This window comes from Eucyclogobius newberryi, unplaced genomic scaffold (genome assembly GCF_026437365.1).
Source record: "Eucyclogobius newberryi isolate DKJ021-1_F unplaced genomic scaffold, fEucNew1.0.hap1 SCAF_15, whole genome shotgun sequence".
NCBI lineage: Eukaryota > Metazoa > Chordata > Actinopteri > Gobiiformes > Gobiidae > Eucyclogobius > Eucyclogobius newberryi.
Genome location: NW_027315779.1, coordinates 2,203,996 through 2,230,394, shown reverse-complemented (window position 1 = coordinate 2,230,394; position 26,399 = coordinate 2,203,996). Strand labels below are relative to the sequence as shown.

Sequence of the window (26,399 nt, the reverse complement as noted above, 5' to 3'; positions counted from 1 at the left end):
ATTGCGGATTGGATCAAATTTAGGGACTTTCTGCATTTTGGTCCCAAAAGAAGATGGCCTGGACTGTTTTTTAGTTGCACACAAAACAAAGCAAAATGGAGAGCCACTAATAATAATGTAAGAACTTATATTCACTATGAGTCATTAGCTATGTTAACATGCACATTAAAATCAAATTATGATCAGATTTTTTGACTTTTTAAGGTTGTTTAAATGGCATGCAAACCGCAAAATATGATGCGAGTAACCTAAGGGATCTCGAGAAGAAAGAGATCAGATGAGTTTGCTGTCTGCATGTCATTTTAGTAATATTTATAACGCAAAAGATGAAGCATGAGTGCAATTGCAGAACTTGGCGCAAATGTACCCACAGCCGCTGAACGGTGCGCTATTCATCTTATTGTAATGAAAGTTGCTCGGACTAACGGAACAAACAATAAGTACAGGAACGTGAAGTACTCTAACAATTATTTTAGTCACATATTTACTTTTTTAACTTGAGCAATTTACCCCAGAACTACGATGTTGATCTTTTGCGAGTCTTGGCCCGATATTTTACTGCAGTTGTCAATATGTCGACCATTTTTTCAAATTTTTTTTCCTTTTCTTTTTTCTTTTTCTTTTTTAAACATAGACCTCAATTGATTTTGTTCATTTTGTGTTATTTTGTTTGTAGCAACATGAACCGTGAGGACCGGAATGTGCTCCGAATGAAAGAACGTGAAAGGAGAAATCAAGAAATCCAGCAGGGCGGAGGAGAGGCGTTTCCAGCTAACTCACCTCTCTTTCCCGAGCCGTACAAAGTGGTAGGTTTTTCATCACAGTTTCATCACGACAGACACAACGCAAATAATGAGTCACTGCCATTCTTGTTTTGTACCAGATGATGAAATGTTTTTTTCTTTTTTACCATTTTTACGCCGACAGTTTAAGTAAAGAAGCACATTATAGAGGCGGAAAAACGGTTACAGTTACAGTTGGTACGGAGATAAGCAAATTAGGATCAGGTGATGACAAATTAGAGCTGATTAAAGGTAAATTAAGGCTTTTGAATCAGAATACAAAGTGCGATTTTTTTTGCACTTTTGTGGTTTAAGAAGTGAATTCACGGGTTCGTGCCGTCGATAAATCTCAACCGATGTATTTACAGGCACGATTTAGCACTTTCTGATGGCTTTCCAGTATATCCTCTGAATATTGTCACTGAAATAATGACATAAATACATTTACATTATCCATTTGAGACTTAATTTAATACAAATTTTGGAGTATAAACGTCACTCTTTGCCTCTATTGATCGAAAAAGCACTCATTACTGACTAAATGTAGTTACGTGCATGAGTTTTATCAAGTTTTGCTCTGCTTTTTATTTGAATATTGGGGCAGAAATACCATTGTCGTCTCTATTAATGGGACACGCTGCATTTCTGTCAGTAACGCCCCCCACCACGCCTTAAACTTTCACCCATTTCTTTGATATAAAAGAGCAGAAGAGCAGATCAAGAAGACGGGAACACTATTAGTCTGAATGAGTCACTTCTGGAGAATTGTGGACAGGAAACGAACGCTGCACGTACTTTCAGAGTGAGGATTTGTAAACCTGGAGTTCTTTGTAAATTGTGAATAATTTTGCATATGAATGAACGTGGGGTTGTGTCATGTTTTAGTTTTTTATCTTTTTACGTCTGGTCACTTTTTTACAACCTTAAAAGAACTTGGAATCAGAAGAAGGATCAGCGGTTGTTTCTTTATAATATAGCCCCACTTTATATTGTATATTGTTTAAATATATGGTAGACCTATTTGCGTATTTGTTAACATCTATCAATAGGGCTGTGCAAATAATATAATTTTAATTATTTATCATTTCTTGTCATCAATCATATGCTTTGTTGCGCCTTAACTATATTTGCAACTCTTTTTATGAACATTAATGGCAGAAATAATAATTTATATAATATACAGACAATCTTTCTCTTAGCAATATATATATAGATATATATATATTTTTTTTTCATTACCGTATTTTCCGGACTATAAGTTGCACTGGAGTATAAGTCGCACCAGCCAAAAAATGCATAATAGAGAAGAAAAAAGTCGCACTGGAGTATGAAATGTGGTTGCAAGTGTGAAAATAACAAATAATATCACATATAATCCGCTCTGGAGTATTAAGTATATAAGTATAAGCCAAAACTATGAAAAAAGGTGCGACATATACTCCAGAAAATACGGTTTGCTTCATGTTCACAGGCAAAACTCTCTAACCCAACTTTTTTTGCCTCGATTACTTCTTAACTGCTATCCCACACTGATAACTAGTATATTGCCAATTATAACTCATATTCTCTTGTTTTAAAGAAGACATATTATAGTTAATATTGGGTATCTCAAAAAAAAAGTGCAACAAACACCATTTTATAATCAAATGCAGCTCAACTCCACCTTTGTTTTGAAACCTGAGACCATCCCGAGGACCTCCTAAGTGCGTGCTCGCGTACCCCCGGTCGGGTCGTTGAATGTAAACGCCCCCTGCTGTGCGTCTCTCTCCCTCCCCCTCTCGCTTTCTCATTTCCTCTCCCTCTCCCTCTCCCTCTCCCTCTCCCTCTCTTCTCCTCCTCCTCCTCCTCCTCCTCCCGTCCTCGGTCTCTCCACTTTCCCAACCAGCTCGTGTTGTGTGTAATAAGCGGATTCCGGTTCTCCGCGCTGGGCTAATCTTTGCCACTAACCAGATTTGAGCAGCAGTAAGTGGCTCTTTTCCCTTTGCTGCAGCAGCCCGTCGCCATCAAAGCCGCGAGCAGGAATGCGTCCTGACAGGTCCCGGGGAGGGGGGAGGAGGGTTGCCCCGTGTTTGGCCCACAACAGAGCGAAAGGTCAAAAACAAGATTACATCCAAAACAATAGGCCTCTTCTTGGCAAAATGGAAAAGAGATCCGTATTCGGAAGCCCGCAGAGAATGAGAAGGTTTGTCGCAGAGGAGTAACCAACACGTGTAACTGTTGTGCTAGAAAATCTGTGTCTATTTGGGGTGAAAGATGCTGTTAGATTGGCTTGTTTTTGTCACGTCAAGATTCTGTTCACATTGCACATTATCAACACATAATTGGCTTCTTTGACAATCAAGAGAAGCCTGAAATATGAAGCGTTGAACTACTGCGCTGCCGTTGTTATGTCATTCTTCCACGTCCGTCACCGCACGCCGCAGCGTAACGATGCACGGCCCTGTGTAGCAAGGGTCCGGACACAGTTCCCGGAAGCTGAAAAGGTCCCAGTTCTTGCATGGCCAGTGTCCTCACCCGACCCGACACCCACCGAGCGTGTTCGGGACGCTCTGGATCTAGTTCACGCTGATATAGAGCTATTCTGACCATGATCATACCAGACGCCGCCCCCCAGACCCTCCCAACAAAGTAAAACCCAACATTTTGGAGTGGCCTTTTATTGTGGCCAGCCTAAGGCACACCTGTGCAAACATTGATGCCGGCTCATCAGCATGAATTCATATTAATATAAGTTGCTCAGTAAGGCAGATTTTGACAACTTTGGTAACGGTATTTGTGTAAGTAGAAAAAGCTTCATGAAAAATGGGAGCAAGTATTCACATTCACACATCGTATTCCTTTTCTTATACAATATTGTCAAGACATACAAGAGCCGTAACAAATAAAAAGCATAATTCAAACACTTAATAAGTAGTGAGTCGATATCCATAATGAATCCATTGTATGTTTTTTATGTACTACAAAAATACTACTAAAAGGTCCAGGCTAGTGCAAAGAAAGGTGGATAAATAAACTTTGTTCCCTCTTTTATTGAGCGATGAGTGGATATAGTTATTATTGTGAAAAGCCTAAATAAAGTTGTTTAGGTTCTTGGTCGTGTCAGACGCAGATGTCGGTTCAGCTGCACTTTAAAAAAACACTTTATTTAAGCAGTCGAGGTGGTGCTCTTTGATTGACAATACAATATGTGTTCTTACCTATATTTAGACTTAATACACCACAACTTCACATAGATGCACTGCAGTTTTGAATAGTAACTCGTGTTGGTCAGGTTCCTTTATTTATCTGCTTTAGACATTTGCTGAAAGACACTATTAAGTAGCGTACGCTCTAGAGCCGCAACTGAATCTCAATCAAAGCGGAATCGCAATTCGAACGCTAACAGATGACAAGGCTGCGATGATCAGAAACTCATTAAACGCCTTCAAAAAGACTGCTCAAAACTCCTCTTTTCACCACCGCCTTTGATCCCCGCTGACCGCTTTATTCTTCGTTTCGGTGTGTGCGAAGCGTCTTTCGGTCCGTCGAAAAGCGCCGTACAAAACGTATCTATCACAGATTTATTATTTACCGATGCAACGTCCTCTTCAAACCAAATATGGCACAATTCCGGCATTTTAAACGCGCAGTTCAGACACAAACGTGTTCTGCGACGCCTGCGTTTCTCATCTTTTGAAACGATGCACGTTTAAAATGTGTTACCGCCAGCTGATTATTGATTTCACAACAGATTACAGTGGCAAAGATCCCCCCATCAGAAAAGACAAAATCCTGATCTTCCAACGTCGGTACGCGCTGCCAGCTAAAACAAGTAAAAGAAGTAAAGTGATACTTCCAAAGTGAGCGCCGCGTCCTTTCTCTCTCCCTGCGCCTCTACACGCTTGTCTGACTCTTATGTAAGCTTTAGTTTGACGTTTTCTCTGCTTCGCTAAGTAGAAGTTGGCTGTTTTGTTTGGCTGCAGCTGTGGCTTCGCACGTGCGCGTCCAGCAGAGGGTTTTTATGTGCCAGCGCTCGGGACTTTATATCTCCTCGGCCCAGACGCCAAGGCTCGCAGTGTCGGCGTGACAACCGGAGCCACTCCCGCCGCCTGAACGCAGTAGATGTGATAGAAGCAGGGATATCGTACTATACTGCGTGAAGTAATAAAGAGTGAATGAGTAACTGAAAAGTACTGAAGAAGATAAGGGAAACAATATTAAAGTAGCTTTGGACTTAACGTTAGCGCCTGTAATAAGCCATTGGACTACTAGCATTTGAAAAAAAAAAGTCATGTAGTTTTTTGTTTTTTGTTTTAATTACTTATTTGTCCAGTTTTGGTCCATTGTAAAAAAAAAAAAAAAAAAAAAAAAAAAGTTCCTACTAAATCTTTATTTTTTTAATTTATTTTTTTCTTTACTTTTTAACTTAAGGTTCTATTTGTTTTGGCAGAAACATTGTCCCTCAAAACACACTTGGGAAACCAGAAATGAAGCGCTGCAACTAGTAGTCAATCATAGGCAAATAGTCAAACTACTACCGTATTTCCCGGACTATAAGTCGCACCAGCCAAAAAATGCACAAAATAGGGAAGAAAAAAACCTATAAGTGGCACTAGAGTATGAAATGCAGTGTGAAAATAACAAATAATATCACATAAGTCGCTCTGGAGTATAAGTATAAATATAATAAGTATAAGTCGCACCCCGGCCAGAACTATGAAAAAAGATGCGACTTATAGCCAATACGGTATATTTTTAACCAAATACTGGAGAAAAATAGATTAAATATAAATATATACAAAACATAAAAAATAGTATGTCTGAAGTCTTCTAGATTGGATACCATTTACAAATAAAGTATATTATTGGACATTATTTACTCCTTTTTGCTTTTTTGATTTAATAACGCCGCCGTCTTTCCTGTAAAAGATCTTTTGCCATTTGTGTTAAAGATGATATTGTCCACATAACTATTACGATGATCAAATTATTAGCGATGGGACGATACCGTTTTGTCACAACTCGATAAGAGTTTTCAAAACCTTTTCAGTCAATTTGCTGAATAAAACGTAACTTTCCAGTAAATCACAGTTTGCATTCATGTAGTCTATAGGCAATTCATTCAGGAGTCTGTTTATTTGGTTTAATATTTCGACTAAAACGTTAATAAATGAAACAAAAAAGCATGTGTGTTTACGCCATTTGCTTTTGTGCATTTCCCTCATTTTGATCATTTATTTGACTAAAGCGTGTGCAGTCCCGACTCTCAAGCAGCTCTGATGAAAACACACACAGCATGAAGGAAAACTTGCAAGATAATGTTGTAAGAAAATAAAGTTTTTAGTCGAGTCGCGGCGCGTGTGAATTACGAGCGCCTTCAATACATGACACATACAGCCAAAAGCGGTCTTTAAAGTGTTCAGAGTTCACAGTCGTCATTCCGGTGTTGATTTACTCACCGACGGCCGGCTTAACCCTTTCCTAACGCACAGAAACCTCACACGTAAGTCACATGTAACCACCTGTATTATTTTTAACATCGTCCAATCCAAATTCATTCAAAACATGAGGTTATTTAAAAAAAAGCCATGATTATTCAGGTTAATCCCATACAATTTGATCCTTTTACATGCTTCATTATAAGAACAAAGACTTTCATTTCAAAAAGCATGAAGATAAAGCGCCTACTGTCAGTCCATGTCTTTCTCATTTATTTCGTTGTTCACGCACGTGTTTATTTCCGTAACGACGCCGTGTGACCTTATGTTCTGCCTCGCCTCTCTTCCAAAGGCGGTCGAGCCCGTGTTTTGACTGTAGCCGAATGCGCGAACGTACGAATGTTGAATGTTTTTAAATTCTTGCCCGTTACCCAACCTTCTAAAATCACACGCAAATCACCGCCAGCGAGAGCCAGTCACAGCAAACAGGAGCCGCGAGAGTCGCCTTTGCGCTTTCATTCCGAGACAGAAACGAGACACTTTCGAACGGTCCCGGGCCGTTTACACGCTTCACGCCGGTGTCCCGACAAACCCGACCGATTAACACAATCGACCGAGCTCAGGAGGAGACGGCGGACTGGAGGTGCGCCGCGGATGGTGGCGCGCGTCTGTTTGCTTTGGATTATCCGTATTGTCCAATAAGGAAGTGGAAAATGCAGCCTTTAGTGACCTTGTTATTGACCTCCACAAAATGTCACATTCACATTTAAACAAAAGCAATTCGAGCACATTCTGTTCCCTGCGCTTTTTTCCACTTGATTTGAGTAATATTAAACCAGGAAATGAAGAGCAGACGTTTCCCTGTTGTAATGCGATACCATTTCTATCACTAATACACTTTTAACCGCCAACATTTGAATATTGGAGGCGTATTTCCCAGCGTTTTATGCCCATCGCTCTTGAACGAAGGGTTTTTAGTGGTACATGACTCACGGTACTTGAGTTTTATGTCAGAAGGTCGTAATTATGCTCCTCACACATTGTTTTCAATTGGGCAAAGCCATTTTGAATACCACAGATTCGTTGGCCTGTTGCTTCAAGCTTGGTAACCTTTTAACGATAAATCATAAGGTATTTGTAGCGGTATTTGTAGTCGAGTAAAGCTAGTCGTATTAAATTGAATTGAGCCTGCACTAAACACTGCAGCTGAATCGATGTCACCTGGCACAGTTATAAAAGATAATGGTGCGACCTCTACAAAGAACAGAATATCCCTTGTTTTTATAGAAACAAACTCTTGTACTTGTAATTTAGACTTCTGCAAACATGTTCTGAATGTCACAGGATTCTTGTATTTGTGAATCAGTTAGTTTTTCAGTGCATTTTGAACAGAATCCCAGTTTTTAAACGTAAAATCTAATTCAAATCCTTGTCTGATAAATAGCAAAGTTTTCCCTAGAATCTTGCAGCCTTGAATTGAATCGGCTACAGATCTAGAAAATGTGATATATAACTTGTAACTCAATACGGAAGCACTTCTATTTGATTTTAGATTGTCATTTTGCATTATTCGTCGGCATCTTGAATTTTCCACAGACCACAAGCGGCAAGTTTTTTTGTTTCTCTTTCTGCAATAAAACCCCTGTAATTGAATAAAAGCAAGATATATATAGACGTTTTAATTCATAGACGTCTTCCTTTTACCGCTACTGCAGCTTAATTTCATTTCCCGCTCACGAAAGGCTGACCAGTTTGTCTAACCTTGTCTTTTTAAGTTCTCCCGGATCACACACAACCTGCTCCGTCATCGCGCATAAACCCATGTTCTTGTACCTTTTTGCACGCCGCACATCTAACACTTCCCCCTGTCTCGCTCTCGTCCCCACAGTCCAGCAAAGAGGACAAACTCTCGAGCCGTATCCAGAGCATGCTCGGCAACTACGACGAGATGAAAGAACCCATCGGCGCAGACACTCTCCCCAAACTCTCCAAGTCCTCCAACAACAGCAACAACAACAACAACAGCTCCTCCGCCGCCGAGGACAAGTCCGGCGCCGGCCTCTTCGGACCGGACCAGCGCGGCGTCGTCGTGGGCGGCGTCGGCGGCGTGACGGGGGGCAGCGGGCAGAGCAAATGGACTCCGGTTGGTTCCACGGGGGTCGGCTCTTCTTCGTCCCAAAAACGCTCAGGACTGCAAAGCGGGCACGGCAGCCAAAGGGGCGGTAGCGGCGGCAGCAGCGGCAGCGGCGGCAGCAGCGGTAGCAGCCAAAGGCACTGCGCCGAGGTGCGCGAGAAGAAGTCGAGCAAGCACAGCAGCGGCGTGTCGGAACATTCAAAATCGCACACGTCGAGCCCCGCCAAAGGGAATTTAAGCGCCACCAGGAGCTCGTTGTCCACGGAGCAGCATCACAGCAAAGACCGCTACAGGCCCAAGTCTCCACGGGACAGAGAGGCCAGCTGGGACTCGCCCTCCAGGTAAGCGTCCAGATGAAGACACGTCACAAGTTATTATGACAAATGTGCACAATAGCTCGCCGTCCAGTTTCCCCACGGGGCCTCAGAGACTATTTTCCTGTTACAGACACCATTTTGTACAAGAGTCTTGGAGTCATTTAGTCAATTAATGAATTGGTTGATGTTGTTCTAGTTAAATATTTTTTATTCAACCAACTAAGTGTATTTGTAGAACAATTTGTACACAAGACAATTGAAAGTGCTGCACAGCATGAGGCCGGTCCCTGAGGTCCTCAGTCTGAGATGGCATATGGCACTAACATGTCCAGGATGTACTGTTTTTCTGACTTTTAAGCTGCTGGTCAGGGCACTCCGACTGGAAGAGCAAGCGTTTAACACACTGTAAAAGAAGAGGTCACTGTCTCTGTCCACTGCTGTATTTCAAGCTTCAAAATGCTGTGTGTTGTATTACAATCAGACTCATATTCACAGAGAAATCTTAATGTGTAACTATCTCATGTTACATGGGTGGCACCTGCGACTTATTGACAGTATATGTACAATTTATTTTTTCTTTGTAAATTTTGTTGCCACAGCTTTTATTCAGGAGCGCTCTATACCCCAAAAATTAAGGTACTTTGGGTGGGCAAACTGCGGCCCGCGGGCCACATGTGGCCCGTTTGTCTTTATAATCCGACCCGAATGTTGGTAAGTAATATTAAAAAAATAAATAATTAGATATATTATAATTTTTTTTTTTTAGGCATCTGTCTGCACTTGTATCCTTAATAAATATTACGTGAAATGAATTAAATAATAGATTAAAATAGCCTATATTTGACAGAAAAGTTATATTTAGTTTTTTTAATACATTTTTTTTTTTTTACACCAATGATTGCGGGCTACTCCACTACTTGACTGGATTTGAATATGGCCCAGGAAAATAATTGCCCACCCCTGTGCGCAGAGACTTGTACACAAGCAGAGCTGCTTTAAAGTCTATTCTCTGAGCCACAGGGGGCAGTGCAGAGACCTAAGCACAGGACTAATGTGATGGTACTTCCTGGTTCTAGTCAGGACTAATGTGATGGTACTTCCTGGTTCTAGTCAGGACTAATGTGATGGTACTTCCTGGTTCTAGTCAGGACTAATGTGATCATACTTCCTGGTTCTAGTCAGGACCCGAGCAGCAGCGTTCTGGATGTACTGCAGCTGTTTTACAGCTCGTTTGGAGAGGCCAGTGAGCGGCCGTTACAGTCTAATCTACTGGAGACAAACACATGGATAAGCCATGCCTCCTTTTTATTAATTGACGTACACAGCCTTCTTCTGTCGACTACAGCCATATTTTTGTTCAAAAAATGTAGTTTATTCATATTTAGTTATGATCCCTTGTTGTTTGCTATTACAGTGGTTCATCACATTTTTCATCACATGATGAATGAGATGGATAAAAAAGCTGGTTAAAGACTAATCAACTATGGTATTAATTGCCACAACATTTCTAAAGTTGAATTCCTCCTACAAGTTTCAAGAAAAAGAAAATACACACCTTTTGATTTACACGGTTTTATTTAATTCATCTATTTTCTTATATATATATTATATTGTATCACACACAAAAAAATGTGTAGTGACTTTTTACACGTGTAGTGACTTTTTCCATGTGTAGTGACTTTTTACTCGTGTAGTGACTTTTTACTTGTGTAGTGACTTTTTACTCGTGTAGTTACTTTTGTAGTGACTTTTTACTCGTGTAGTGACTTTTTACTCGTGTAGTGACTTTTTACTTGTGTAGTGACTTTTTACTCGTGTAGTGACTTTTTACTCGTGTAGTGACTTTTTACTTGTGTAGTGACTTTTTACTTGTGTAGTGACTTTTTACTTGTGTAGTGACTTTTTACTTGTGTAGTGACTTGTGTAGTGACTTTTTACTCGTGTAGTGACTTTTTACTTGTGTAGTGACTTTTTACTCGTGTAGTGACTTTTTACTCGTGTAGTGACTTTTTACTCGTGTAGTTACTTTTGTAGTGACTTTTTACTCGTGTAGTGACTTTTTACTCGTGTAGTGACTTTTTACTTGTGTAGTGACTTTTTACTTGTGTAGTGACTTTTTACTTGTGTAGTGACTCGTGTAGTGACTTTTTACTCGTGCAGCGACTGCGTGCGATTATGTTTTGTGGAACTTCCTGCCGCCCTGAATGTAAAACGCATCAAACTGTGAAGCTCTTATTCTTTTGCGCTCTCATCATCGTCACGGTAACTGGTCGGCGTCTCACCTCCAGGGTCCACACATTCCCCAGCGGGCAGCACACGAGCCAGGCCTTCCCGCCGTCGCTCATGTCCAAGCCGGGCTCCATGCAGCAGAAGCCCACCGCGTACGTGAGGCCCATGGACGGACAGGAGACCACCGAGGCCAAGAGCTCGCAGGCCGAGACCTACAGCACGGCCCCGCCCCACAGCAGCACCGTGGGCGAGATGAAGTCCAACGGGAAAGCCTCGCTGTCCAAACTCAAGATCCCGTCGCAGCCCATGGAGGTACGGGTGCGTATGCCAACTCCATAGACCTTTTTTGAATCACGTATTCATATTCTGTTTGATTCTCTTTTTGTCTATGGGTTTCTGCTGGTCGTACGACTCGGGAGACGTGTTACTAGTTTACACATGATATACCGCATTTTCCGGAGTATAAGTCGCACCGGAGTATAAGTCGCACTGGAGTATGAAATGCAGTTGCAAGTGTGAAAATAACAAACAATATCACATACAAGTCACTCCGGAGTATAAGTATATAAGTATAAATATATGTATATGTTGCACTCTGGCCAAAACTATGAAAAAAGGTGCGACTTATAGTCAACATTCTTTTTAGACATGTTTAATCCTAGTTGAACAAAAGTCTTAGTTTAGACCTTTGTTAGTCCAAATATGGTCACAATTTAGTCGTGGCGCAGCAATTATTAAACTAACTAGACCAGTAAACTATAAAAAGTAATCTAATTGTGACTATATAGACTCTAAAACGCGTAGAAATAAACTGTTTACATCAAAGACAGCAGCATTTGGATCAAAACGTCCAAAAATAATAATTTGTTTACATTTTTCATCCATTATACTCAAGCTAGAAGCGTTCAGTCACCATTTTTCAACCTTTATTTGGTTAAAAATGTATTTAAAAGTCTCAACGTTCAGTAGAAACTAGTCATTTGACACGCCGACTGCTAAAATACTTTGTTAGTTTCAGTTTTTTTAAGCGGTAAACAAAAGTAATTTTCTATTTTCAGAACGTGTCAAAACCTGTAATCCAATCATTAAACCTGAACGCACAACAAATATAACAGCTTAGCCTTATAAACTGCAGCTAAAACATTGAGCAAAACACGTCTGAAGCGGCTCTTGAATTAAAATGCAACATAAATATTTGGGGCTTGTACTTTAAGTCAACAAACATCACAACGACGCAGAGTTCTTGTTTGGAATGCACTAAGACCATGTTTCTGTCCGTTTAGGGCTCCAGTGACCCCAACTGTGTGGATGAGATTCTAAAGGTACAGTTGATATTTGCCCTCGTGTTTGTCGGCTGTTTTCCAGCAGCGTCACCTTTAATCTGTGTTTTTGTTTGTTTGTTTGTTTGTTGTTCCAGGAAATGACTCAGTCGTGGCCGCCTCCTTTGACGGCCATCCACACGCCCTGCAAAACTGAGCCCTCCAAGTTCCCTTTCCCCACAAAGGTCAGTAGTAGTGGTGGTCAGTAGTAGTCAGTGGTAGTGGTAGTGGTAGTGGTAGTGGTCAGTAGTCAGTAGTCAGTGGTCAGTAGTAGTAGTAGTGGTCAGTAGTAGTCAGTGGTAGTGGTCAGTAGTCAGTAGTAGTAGTAGTAGTGGTCAGTAGTAGTCAGTGGTAGTGGTCAGTGGTAAAAGTAGTGGTCAGTAGTAGTGGTCAGTAATTAGTAGTGTGTCAGTAGTTATAGTCAGTAATCAATAGAAGTGGTCAGTTGTAGGAGTAGTACTAGGAGTAATAGTAGTAGGAGTAGTAGTACTAGTAGTAGGAGGAGCAGGAGTAGTAGGAGTAGTAGTAGTAGGAGTAGCAGGAGTAGCAGGATTAGTAGGAGTAGGAGTAATAGGAGTAAGAGGAGTAGGAGTAATAGGAGGAGTAGAAGCAGGAGTAGTAGGAGTAGGAGTAATAGGAGTAGGAGTAATAGGAGTAGGAGTAATAGGAGTAGTATGAGTAGGAGTAATAGGAGTAATAGTAGGAGTAGGAGTAATAGGAGTAATAGTAGGAGTAATAGGAGTAATAGTAGGAGTAGGAGTAATAGGAGTAATAGTAGGAGTAATAGGAGTAATAGTAGGAGTAATAGGAGTAGTAGGAGTAGGAGTAATAGGAGTAGGAGTAATAGGAGTAGTAGGAGTAATAGGAGTAATAGGAGTAGGAGTAATAGGAGTAGTATGAGTAGGAGTAATAGGAGTAATAGTAGGAGTAGGAGTAATAGGAGTAATAGTAGGAGTAAGTAGGAGTAATAGGAGTAATAGGAGTAGTAGGAGTAGGAGTAGCAGGAGTAGTAGGAGTAGGAGTAGTAGCGTTACTGTAACTTAGCAGTGAGATGAAGTATGGTTTTGTATTTGTGCCGCTTTGTTTGTTTGTTGTGGACAGAGTTGTGTTTACAGCCCGGAGGCAACTGGCTTTACAACAATGTCAGTTATTTTTGGGTTTACTTCCTGACTGCTTCACATTCCCTTTGGCTCCTCTTTGATTAATCCATCGTTTATAGGCTGTGGATGTAAAAAAAAGAATACTATGGTGGATTTAGCCGTTTAAGATGAGCTTTATTTGTCCCACAATGGGGAAATTCTAATGTTGCAACACAGATTAGGCACAGAAACAGCATAGGAACATAAGAATAATCATTAAAAAAAACATTAAAAAAAACCCTCTTATAAAATTAAAAAAACTATATAAAAAATGTATGTTGACCTAGTTTATGGTTAATAACTCTAATAGAGATGTCAAGATGATTAAGTTAATCGATAATTGTTATCGATATCGTATTCAGGTCACAATATAATCATAAGAACCAACAAATTATACTTGAGGCAATTTTACAAGCAAAATTAAGTTGTTATAGTTCAATAAAGAGCCCAAACAATAGACCTAAATGTAAAGAAATGTTTTTTATTTGGCCGTTTTTCTCAAATGTGACTGTATTTTGTCTTTCAGAAAGTTCAGTTTCCTAAAGCCGCTCACAAACCTTAACAGTTAGACCACGAGAATGAAAGAAAATGAAACACTTCACAAGTCTCAATGATCATGAATAATGGTTAAAACTAAAATGTAACATGGTGAACACTGCTCTGTAATTACCAGACCGATCGTTTTCACGACGGTTTCAGAAGAGATCGATGTCAGTTAAAAAGACTTTTTAAGATGAATACGGTTTTGGCTTCGTGGCCCAATCCTTAACAAAATCGCGATAAGATTCGTAACTAGAGATTTCCTCCAAAAACAGTAAATCTAGGGTCATTTCAGCCTCAAATGGATGACAAAATAAAACTCTCGCACGTGAAAGTTTTTTATCTCTGAAACCCGCAATTAAAAACACAATTTTCAACTTGTTTTCAGTGACGATCCACCTGTCACACGGCACAATCTCACAATATTCCCGCCATCGACCCCGAGCGGAAACAGAGCATCAAATAAACCCGCGTGCGACTCTAAATAAAAGCCCAAACATGAAGACGCACACGTCCAGATCGATCGTCTAACGTTGTCGTCTTTTGCATTTCAGGACTCTCATCCATTCCCGAGCGGCCACAGTGAGTACACGTTCTTAATTAAACCAGGTAAATCAAAACATCGTCTCATTCATCACGTGTCACATTACAGAGCGTTCCTCCAAAAGCTCCAGCAGCCAGCAGTCCAAAGCCTGTGAAGACCAGCCCACGTAAGTCTCCTTTCTCCTTTTTTACGACCCATGCAAACCGACGCGTCACCGGATCCTTTATTTGAATGCGCTTTGAAAAAAAACCCATGTCCAAACTATTATCGAGTATTGCATTACGCCCAATTGTCATGCGCCGCCGGCCGGACTAAACCCGGGCCCGGTCCCTTGTCTTGTGTACTCATTTGTTTCTCAAAGCGGACACAAATCGCCGGTAGAAAACGTGAACGGTTGAAAAAGAGAGTCACTGCTCGATAATGCCGTTTCAGGCCGTTGGAGGAGGACCTGAAGCTGAGCAGCAGCGAGGACAGTGACGTGGAGGAGTCGGGGAAAAACGCCTCGCGAAACACTTCGGCCAGGTAAGCGCACGTCCGGAGCGTTGACGCGGGCGCTACGGTGTCCCCCCCCAAAACGGCCCCGCATTTGAGTGTATTCCCGTTTTTTGTGGCGTCCCAGTAACAACAGCGAAGCGGCGGAGCAGCGGCGGGACGACTCGAGCAGCCACAGCGGCTCCGAGAGCAGCTCCGGCTCCGACAGCGAGAGCGAGAGCAGCAGCAGCGACAGCGAAGCCAACGAGCAGCCGCCGCGGCCCGCTTCGCCCGAGGTACGGCAAGCCACACCCCTTTTTGACTTTATTCACCCGCATACTTTACGGTTCGATAAAGGAAACGAGGCCGCGACCGGTAAAATGAGGGATTGTGAAAGGGTTTGGACCATTTGGATAATGTTATGTGGACTAAACGTGCTCTAAAATACACAAAGAAAGTGACTACCGTATTTTCCGGACTATAAGTCGCACCCTTTTTTTTTTTTTATAGTTTTGGCCGGGGTGCGACTTATACTTATATTTATACTTGTATACTTATACTCCGGAGCGACTTATATGTGATATTATTTCTTGTTTTCACACTTGCAACCGCATTTCATACTCCAGTGCGACTTATATATGTTTTTTCTTCTCTATTATGCATTTTTTGGCTGGTGCAACTTATAGTCCGGAAAATACGGTATTTTAAATCTAAAGTATCACACGCAGCCTTCAGTTAACATGTTTTTACCTTTATCTATTTAGATATGTGTTTAAACGTTGTAGTTGCAGCCCTAGTTATTTTGCATAACCCTGAAGTCAGGTTCCACATATTATATTTATATTTCATTGTTGTTTCTAATGTAAATATCCTGTTTTATACATGACTCGAGCTAAAATCTGTAATTTTTTTTTTTATATTTGTGGCTGTTATTCGGCTTTACGGGCTCTAAAACGCATGCAGAAATACCTTTTTATAACAAAGACGGCGTTACTATCAAGTCAAAATGTAAACCAAGAATAAACTCTTTCAGATTTTCTTAAGTAATTCACTTTATTCATAATTATGATCCGTCTACAAGCCTTCAGTCACGCTATTTCCACTTTTTATCTGAACAATAAAAGGAATAACAGTCAAAATAATTGATCAATGACTTGTCGACTACTAAAATAATCCTCAGTGTCAGCCCCATGCATGACTTGAGAGGAGACTATCACACCGTTGAGCCTGAAACCCAATAATATGCGTATAAACGGTCAATCGTGTCAGTTTGAGCTAAACGCGTGTGTTTTCTCTTGCCCCGTTTCAAGCCCGAACAACAAGGAGCGAACAAGTGGCAGCTGGACAACTGGTTCAGGAAGAAGCCCAACCAGTGCTCGCCGGCCTCTCCGGTGGACAACAGCAACGCCCCGACGAAATGCAAGAAGGAGGGGCGCGACAACAGCTCGGGGCGGGGCTACAGCAGCCAGGGGGGCGGCTCCAAAGACTCGTCTGCCCCGCCGGCGAGCCGAGAGTCCCGGGCGCCGCAGAAGGGAGCCGAGGGCGGCAGAGGGCGGCAGAAGTCTCCGGCGCAGAGCGAAGGTGCGGAACGTGCTCCCTGTAGCGTCCGTCGTGGCTCCGCGCAGTATAAAGAGTATTCGATGTGTATTCTCGGCACATTTAACGCTTTTTGTCGCAAGTAGGTGCCGGCGAACGTCCCGACAACGATATTACGCCACTCCGACAGAGACGTGTTGGTTGTTAAATGTGTTAGTTGTGGGTTTAAATATTCGACAAATGGGAAATGTCGTTAAAATGAATTGCAAAAATGCAGAAATATCACCAAATTTTTTTAAGTTTAACATTAATTTGTTCTTTTTTTTCATTTTAATCAGCTTTTTGTGGCATTTAAACTATGAATGATATTATCTAAAGTTCACTATATCTCCCTCTTCTAATCACTGCGACATTATGTTCCGTTCAGCACATTGGGCAGGTGCAAACAAAGCAGAAATATGAACCCCAGTATTGATATCGGAACATAACATAGATTCAAATCAGAATTAGAGCTGCACATATTTGAAATGATTGCCATGCGGTTGGTATTTATTGTGATATTTGAATACTTTTCAGTTCATTTCAAGTGCTGAACCTCCTGCTTAAGGCATGTCAAACTGTATCAGAATAAAAACTAAGAATAAATCGAGGCTAATTTAGAGCGAATAAGGAAAAATCATCATCAGTCTTTTTTAATGTTTTCACCTTGATTTTATAGATTTCGTTTGTTGCAATATCGATACTTTTGCTTTTGATGTATTGTGCAGCTTTAATCAGAAATAAATAAGAGAACATTGCTACCAGCGGTGTATTTTTATTAGTGAATGTAGCACAATTATGGTCAAAATCATGCAATGGATGATGTTGAAATGTACGATATGTTACGATAATGATAATTTCGATCCTCCTTGTGATATTAATATGTATAATTCTACTTTTATGAATAATGTCTGTTTTATCAACCATTATAGAATTGTACTTTGCCAAAAGAAAAAAAATTATGAATCTAGGAGAAGATATAATGCAGAAGAGGTTTATTCTGCTTGATCTTGTGGTAAAATGACAATTATTTTAATTGGCGATCATAATAAATGTAAAGAAAAAATAACAGATATATTATTGTTAAATGATATTATTCTTTATCGTCCCGTCCCTTGTACCGTCACATTAAAGCAATAAATTCTCACAAATAACGGCATTATATACGGTAAATGTAATGAATTCACAGTAAAACTTGAAACTTCACACTTTCCTTCAGGACATCAAATCATCTGTGTCATTTTCTCTTTGTTTTTAGGCGGGACAAGCGGTCGAAAAGTGACCGGAAAGAAACAACCCAAAAAGTCCGAGAAGCTCCCGGTGGTGGAGGAGCCCAAGGGCGGCCTGCGCGTGGAGAGTGAACCGGCCCCGGTCCCGCTGCGGCCCAAAGCGCCCACCAAAGGCTCCCGGAAACCCACCATCAAGAAGGAGCCCAAAGCGTCGCCGCGGCCCACCGCCACCAGCACCGCGGAGAAGAAGCCCAAGCCCAAAGCGCCGGTGAAGAAGCCGCGCAAGACGGACTCGTCGTCGTCGGACTCCGAGGAGAACGAGAGCATCCCGTCGTCGTCCCAAACGCCCAAGTACACGGAGAGCATCAGGACGCCGGTGTGCGTGTTCTCGCCGCTGGAGGACAAGGAGCTGCTCTCGCCCCTCAGCGACCCCGAGGAGCGCTACCCGTCCAGGACGAGCCAGCAGCAGGTCCTACTGGTCAAGATAGGTCAGCGCGCCGCCTTTTGTCCACGCACGCTTGAAATGACACGAATCGTTAAAGAGTTTTGCGTGTGTAATTCACCGACGACGTGTTTATTTACTCTTGATTGACACTTGCGGTTTAGGTTGTGTCGGATGTTATAGTGAGGAAAAAGCAACATGATTTAAATTAAAGAACAAACAACAGTGGAACCTTTAATCTTCTCTCGTTAATGCGTTACTCTTTGTGACATACTGTATTTTCCGGACTATAAGTTGCACCGGCCAAAAAATGCATAATAGAGAAGAAAAAACATATATAAGTCGCACTGGAGTATGAAATGCGGTTGCAAGTGTAAAAATAACAAATAATATCACATATAAGTCACTCCGGAGTTTAAGTATATAAGTATAAGTCGCACCCCGGCCAAAAATATTAAAAAAAGGTGCGACTTATAGTCCGGAAAATACGGTAGTTAATGTAGAAAAAAAAACAGCCAGATTAAAAAAAAAATCTTTACATTTAGATGTGTTTTTTTTGGACTAAATATTGAATTAGAAATACTTAAATGTTCATGATTATTAGGCCCGAGCGCCACAAGCTGGCGAGAGGCCTATTAATCTCGTAAGGCCGTGCGAAGCACGGCTGCGAAAGTGCGCACGTAGTGCGCACAAAATCGAGCGCGAAGCGCTCGCCCACTTCCAAACACTCACTAACGCACTCCTCCACTCATGCACGCCCCGTGCATACTAATTAGTTGTAGGAAAATGGAACATTACCGTTGTAAACGGGCGAAGCCCGTGCAAAAGTTTGCACTAAACGAGCACTTTACATTGGGATGACGACCGCGAAGCGGTCGTCATCCCCATATAAAGCACTCATTTGCGCTAAGTAGCTCACGAATACGTTCCCCATCTCTTGCATGTTCCGTGCATATAAGCATGTAAGGCAAAAATTGAACATTATTACTGTATAGAGGGCCAAAAACACAAAGTGGGCGGAGCCCACTCAAAATTATCGAAAGTACCCGTCAGTGACCAGGGACCCACACCATGAGGTAGGAAAGCGCGAGCGCTTTCCGAAAATGTATAGTTTATGATATTTGAAAAATGGGAAACATTGTTTTCGCATCGGAATATTATTCTTTCTTTCTTTCTTCTTCTTCTCGGGACCAACCCCCCTATTTTTCACCCAGTGAACATTGACGAAAAGTCACAAAAATTTGCACGCCTCTAAAAATCGTGCCTCTCTACATTCTGGCTATTTCCCTTTTCTAAAATTAAAAAAATTGGCGCGTCAGCGCCCCCAAATGTACCAAAAATGCATTGAGAGATGGGAAATGACCCAAAAAAAATCTGATCGTAGAATCATGAAATTTGGCGCAGAGGTAGATGGTGACAAGAGAAGTAAAAAATATTATTACGGCAACGCCGTCCGCCCAACCAAATGTCGGCCATATTGCTTCAAAAATGGCTAAACATGACTTCGGAGTTTTTCCAAACGTCGTACTTTTACGAACTCCTCCCAGGGCGTTGGCCCTAAAAAGCTGAAATTTGGTGAAAATGCTACTGAGGAGTGGGACATCAAAAGTTATCCAAATTACATTGATACCTCTCACGGTCTCTGTGCGGCGAAGCCGCAAACTGTAGCAAGAATTTCAGAAATCTCCCATATTTAAAATTTCTGCCGTTTGCGCAGATAAAGTCCGAATTGCGTCAAATTAGAATCAGTTGTTAAACTCTTTGCCCTAAACCTACTTGAAGTGAAATAAATTCATTTGGCGCCACAGCGCCCCCTACAGATTTTATATGGAGGTTAAATGTTTAGTTTTGCGAAATTATATGAAATTTGACACACAACTCAATTTTAGCATCCCCATCAAAAAAGTCAATGACTCATGTCATAATTGTTATGGCGTTGCCGTAACGATGACCGAAACCTTTCATGTTATTCCAATGGGGAAATCGCCAGAACATGTTTACACTTTAGACTTTCACAAACTCCTCCCAGGGCGTCAGCCCTATTAACCTGAAATTTGGTGAGACTCATCTTCAAGACCATCAAAAGTTATCCACATTTTCATTCAAAGAGTCACGGTGTCTGTGCGGCAAAGCCGCACATTTTGCCAAGAATTCAAAATAAAATTGCTTTTTGATGGTAAAACAAAGGGGAGAAGATGTGACAGCGTCACAGATTCAGCAGTAGGCGTAATAAAAGGACAATTGGGGCGCGTTAGCGCCCCCTCCTCTTGCGGCGTGGCGGCGGCGTGGCGAGGGCCGATCATTGCCGCTTGCGGCTATATTTATTATTATTTTTCTTGTTCTTCTGCTTTTTGAGCTCTAATTTGACCCCCTGAACATGCTCAAAAACTCACCAAACTTTGCCCAAAATTCAGAATCGGCGAAAAATTTGATTTTTTCTGGGCCATTTTTTTTTTCGTTAAAAAATGGCTCGACAGCGCCACCGACAAAAGTCAAAATACATTGCGCCTATGGGAGACGCCCCGAGGTCAACTTTGTCGTAGAGCTACGAAATTCGGGACACACATTCCTCTCGTGAGGACAAAAAAAAAAATATTACTGTGGCCACGCCTCCAGACTTACCCTATGCCCGCCATCTTCCTTTGAAAATGAAAACAAGCTGTGTTAGCCATTTTGTTCACGTCAAACTTTGACGAACTCCTCCTAGGGCGTTTTGCCCACCGACTTCAAAAATCAGTTGTTAAACTTTCTAGTTTGGCCGCGATGGCGCCCCCTACAGAGTGACCTTTAAATTAACATTGAAGGTCAAAAATTAGTTTTACCAAAATTGTCTAAACTTTACCCAAAATTCTATTTTGCCGTCCCGATCACAAAAGCCAATCACAAAAATGCCTAAATTTTTACGGCGTAGTCGTAGCGATGACAGAAACCTCCCATGTTATCCCTATGGGAAAACCGCAAAATCTCTCAAATTACCACATTTTTATGTTTTACACTTTAACAAACTCCTCCTAGTGCGTTTTGCCCACCAACCTCAAAATCGGTGTACGTCCTCTAGACAAGTGGGGCATCTAAAGTTATCCAAATTTTAAGGATAACATTTACGGTCTCTGTGCGACGGAGCCGTAAACGTTTCCCAGAATTCTGACTATTTGGCCTTCAGAGTGGCCTATAAACAATATAGTTTTTCCAAATGACATGATATTTTGAACAAAATTCTAATTTGCCATCCTGATCATAAAAGTATGAGAGCCAAAGTCATATTTTGTACGGCGTAACCGTAGCGATGACAGAAACATCCCATGTTATCCTTATGGAAAAATCGCAGAATCGCTCAAATCACCACATTTTTACGCTTCACACTTTAATGAACTCCTCCTAGGGCGATTGTCCGATCAAGTTCATATTTGGAGAATATCATCTACACAAGTGGGGCATCAAAACGTATCCATATTTTGATTCTAAGTGCTACAGTCTCTGTGTGGCGGACCCGCAAATATATGTCAGAAATGGGAAAACCGCGATATCTCTAAAATGACCACATTTTTATGCTTCACACTTTAATGAACTCCTCCCAGGGCGATTGTCCGATCAAACTCATGTTTGGGGAAAATCATCTACACAAACGGGGCATCAAAAGTTATCCATATTTTTGTTTTAAGTGCTACGGTCTCTGTGTGGCTGACCCGCAAATATATGTCACAAATGGGAAAACAGCGGAATCTCTAAAATGACCACATTTTTACGCTTCACACTTTAACAAACTCCTCCTAGGGCGATTGTCCGATCAAGTTCATATTTGGGGAAAATCATCTACACAAGCGAGGCATCAAAAGTTATCCATATTTTGATTCTAAGTGCTACGGTCTCTGTGTGGCTGACCCGCAAATATATGTCACAAATGGGTAAACAGCAAAATCTCTCAAATTACCACATTTTTATGTTTTACACTTTAACAAACTCCTCCTAGTGCGTTTTGCCCACCGACTTCTAAATCGATGTACGTCCTCTAGACATGTGGGGCATCTAAAGTTATCCAAATTTTAAGGATAACTTTTACGGTTTCTGTGCGACGGAGCCACAAACGTTACCCAGAATTTGGACTATTTGGCCTTCAGAGTGGCCTATAAACAATAAAGTTTTTTTCCAAATAACATGACATTTTGCACTAAATTCTAAATTGCCATCCTGATCATAAAATTATGACAGCAAAAGTCATATTTTGTACGGGGTAACCGTAGCGATGACAGAAACATCCCATGTTATCCTTATGGGAAAATCGTAGAATTGCTCAAATCACCACATTACGCTTCAAACTTTAACAAACTCCTCCTAGGGCGATTGCCCGATCAAGCTCATATTTGAAGAATATCATCTACACAAACGGGGCATCAAAACTGATCCATATTTTGATTCTAAGTGCTACGGTCTCTGTGTGGCTGACCCGCAAATATATGTCCGAAATGGGAAAACAGCGAAATCTCTAAAATGACCACATTTTTACGCTTCACACTTTAACGAACTCCTCCTAGGGCGATTGCCCGATCAAGCTCATATTTGGGGAAAATCATCTACACAAACGGGGCATCAAAAATTATCCATATTTTGATATTAAGTGGTACGGTCTCTGTGCCGTGGGGCTGCAAATATACTGTCACAAATGGGAAAACGCCAAATCTTTGAAATGTTCACATTTACGCTTCACACTTTAACAAACTCCTCCGTGGGCAATAGCTCGATCAAGCTTTACTTTGGGAAATATCATCTACACAAGCGGGGCATCAAAAGTTATCCATATTTATATTCCAAGTGCTACGGTCTCTGTGCGGCGGCGCAGCAAATTTGACTGACACTTGTGTTCATTTGCACTGGATTGGCCATGTCCAATGTGTCGCCGTCTGTCAAGTTCTTTTTTAATTCAACACAATAAGGGCGCCATCTTTATCAAGTCGAAAGCGCAGAGTCGGAAGGCCGGCGGCCCGCGAGGGCCGTTGGATGCCGCTTGCGGCTTTAATATTCTTTCTTCTTTCTTCTTCTCGGGACCAACCCCCCTATTTTTCACCCAGTGAACATTGACGAAAAGTCACAAAAATTTGCACACCTCTAAAAATCGTGCCTCTCTACATTCTGGCTATTTCCCTTTTCTAAAATAAAAAAAAATTGGCGCGTCAGCGCCCCCAAATGTACCAAAAATGCATTGAGAGATGGGAAATGACCCAAAAAAAATCTGATCGTAGAATCATGAAATTTGGCACAGAGGTAGATGGTGACAAGAGAAGTAAAAAATATTATCACGGCAACGCCGTCCGCCCAACCAAATGTCGGCCATATTGCTTCAAAAATGGCTAAACATGACTTCGGAGTTTTTCCAAACGTCGTACTTTTACGAACTCCTCCCAGGGCGTTGGCCCTAAAAAGCTGAAATTTGGTGAAAATGCTACTGAGGAGTGGGACATCAAAAGTTATCCAAATTACATTGATACCTCTCACGGTCTCTGTGCGGCGAAGCCACAAACTGTAGCAAGAATTTCAGAAATCTCCCAAATTTAACATTTCTGCCGTTTGCGCAGATAAAGTCCGAATTGTGTCAAATTAGAATCAGTTGTTAAACTCTTTGCCCTAAACCTACTTGAAGTGAAATAAATTAATTTGGAGCCACAGCGCCCCCTACAGATTTTATATGGAGGTTAAATATTTAGTTTTGCAAAATTATATGAAATTTGACACACAACTCAATTTTGGCATCCCCATCAAAAAAGTCAATGAGACCCATGTCATAATTGTTATGGCTTTGCCGTAACGATGACCGAAACCTTCCATGTTATTCCAATGGGGAAATCGCCAGAACATGTTTACACTTTAGACTTTCACAAACTCCTCTTAGGGCGTCAGCCCTATTAACCTGAAATTTGGTGAGACTCATCTTCAGGGGTGGACCATCAAAAGTTATCCACATTTTTATTCAAAGAGTCACGGTGTCTGTGCGGCAAAGCCGCACATTTTGCCAAGAATTCAAAATAAAATTGCTTTTTGATGGTAAAACAAAGGGGAGAAGATGTGACAGCGTCACAGATTCAGCAGTAGGCGTAATAAAAGGACAATTGGGGCGCGTTAGCGCCCCCTCCTCTTGCGGCGTGGCGGCGGCGTGGCGGCGGCATGGCGGCGGCGTGGCGAGGGCCGATCATTGCCGCTTGCGGCTATATTTATTTTTATTATTCTTATGATTATGTCACTTTTTTGTCATTTTTAAATTCTTTTGATTATGCCACCGATTATCGATTGGCTGTATGCCTTTAGCCATTTAACGTTTTTTATTTAGATTATAAGGATTTAAATCAAATCAAATCAAATCAATTTATTTTTGTAAGGCCCAAAATCACAACAACAGTTGCCTCTGAGGGCCACAGGGAGAAATGAATCAACAATGTCTGTGGTGGCGATGAAGTCAGACAATGTCTGTGGTGGCGAGGGACGATGTCCCAGTGTCCTCTGTCCTTAGACTCTCCTTCTCGGCCAGGAAAAACTACAAAAAAAACCTCTTTGGGAAAAAAGCGTAGAAACCTGGAGGAGTTCCAGTGAAGGAGAGATCCGACTCTCACAGACGGACAGACGGACACGAGGAGACTGGAGCTGGACCCACTCTTCAGGCAGAAGAGGGACCGTCTGAGTCGAGCTGGACCCACTCTTCAGGCAGATGAGGGACCGTCTGAGTCGAGCTGGACCCACTCTTCAGGCAGAAGAGGGACCGTCTGAGTCGAGCTGGACCCACTCTTCAGGCAGAAGAGGGACCGTCTGAGTCGAGCTGGACCCACTCTTCAGGCAGAAGAGGGACCGTCTGAGGCGAGCTGGACCCACTCTTCAGGCAGAAGAGGGACCGTCGGAGGCGAGCTGGACCCACTCTTCAGGCAGAAGAGGGACCGTCGGAGGCGAGCTGGACCCACTCTTCAGGCAGATGAGGGACCGTCTGAGGCGAGCTGGACCCACTCTTCAGGCAGATGAGGGACCGACTGAGGCGAACTGGAGCCACTCTTCAGGCAGAAGAGGGACCGTCCACACAGGGCAGGGACCACTTCACCAGGAGAGAGGCATCTGGGTCCACAGGTCCTCAGGAGTGAGAGAAAGAAAAGAAGGCGGTGAACAGTTTGCAAGTGGAATCAAAAAAATAAATATTGTTTGATAGCATAAGTAGTCAGAAGAAGAAGAGGATAGTGCTCAAGCTGTCATACTTCCCCCAGCACAGTTACTCCTAGGGCAGCGTAGCTGAAGCTGTGGGTTTATCTTTCTGTTCCTAACTACTCTGACCATAAGCGATTTCGAAGAGGAACGTTTTAAGCCTGGACTTAAATGAAGAGACTGTGTCAGCATATTTAACATGGGTCGGGAGCTGATTCCATAACACAGGAGCTTGGTAGCTAAACGCTCTACCTCCTACAGTACTTTTAGAGACTCTTGGCACCACCAGAAGGCCAGCATTCTGAGAGCGAAGAGCTCTGTTTGGATGATATGGTTCTATAGCATCTTTGAGGTAGGATGGGGCCATGTCATTTATGGCTTTGTAGGTCAAGAGTAGAATTTTGAATTTGATTCTGGACTCGACGGGGAGCCAGTGAAGAGACTTCAGCACTGGCGTAATGTGCTCTCTTCTTTTTGTTCCTGTTAGTAATCTTGCTGCTGCATTTTGAACCAGTTGAAAGCTTTTTATGGAGCTTTTAGGACACGCTGCAAGCAGGGAGTTACAGTAGTCTAATCTAGTCGTTACAAATGCATGGATAAGTTTTTCGGCATCACTTTTAGGCAGGATTCTTCTGATTTTGGCGATGTTGCGCAAATGGAAATAGGCTGTTTTACAAGCTTGATTTATATGAGCTTTAAATGAGAGCTCCTGGTCAAATAAGACTCCAAGGTTTCTTACAGTAGAACTGGAGGCTACACTGACATTGTCCAGTGTGACTATCTGCTCAGATAGAGAGTCTCGTAGATGCTTAGGGCCAAGCACAATGACCTCGGTTTTTTCAGGGTTAAGAAGCAGGTAGTTTAGTGTCATCCAGGTTTTTATCTCCTTCACACAAGCACTAAGTCTGTCTACTTGATCGCTCTGATCAGGTTTCATTGATAAATACAGCTGAGTGTCGTCTGCATAGCAGTGGAAGTTAATGTCATGCTTTCTGATAATGTTGCCTAATGGCAGCATATAAAGAGTAAACAGAATTGGACCGAGTACCGAACCCTGTGGCACACCGTAAATTACTTTAGAGCTTGGT

At 41.9% G+C, this 26,399-nt stretch overlaps 1 protein-coding gene across 4 annotated transcripts in view; it reads left to right on the top strand.

Annotated features, from left to right (window-relative positions):
* Positions 1-26,399, top strand: part of aff4 (AF4/FMR2 family, member 4) — a 69,690-nt gene that overhangs the window by 29,622 nt on the left and 13,669 nt on the right. For 2 of the 4 annotated variants that reach the window (XM_072445705.1, XM_072445703.1), the window contains exons 2-12: positions 677-806; positions 8,088-8,674; positions 10,939-11,197; positions 12,163-12,201; positions 12,297-12,383; positions 14,432-14,459; positions 14,530-14,587; positions 14,854-14,943; positions 15,041-15,188; positions 16,203-16,473; positions 17,726-18,184. In XM_072445705.1, the coding sequence (XP_072301806.1) occupies positions 681-806; positions 8,088-8,674; positions 10,939-11,197; positions 12,163-12,201; positions 12,297-12,383; positions 14,432-14,459; positions 14,530-14,587; positions 14,854-14,943; positions 15,041-15,188; positions 16,203-16,473; positions 17,726-18,184 (2,152 nt within the window). In that variant the 5' untranslated portion in view covers positions 677-680. The remainder of the gene's footprint in view (positions 1-676; positions 807-8,087; positions 8,675-10,938; positions 11,198-12,162; positions 12,202-12,296; positions 12,384-14,431; positions 14,460-14,529; positions 14,588-14,853; positions 14,944-15,040; positions 15,189-16,202; positions 16,474-17,725; positions 18,185-26,399) is intronic. The other 2 variants (XM_072445704.1, XM_072445706.1) reach the window with 2 other exon arrangements.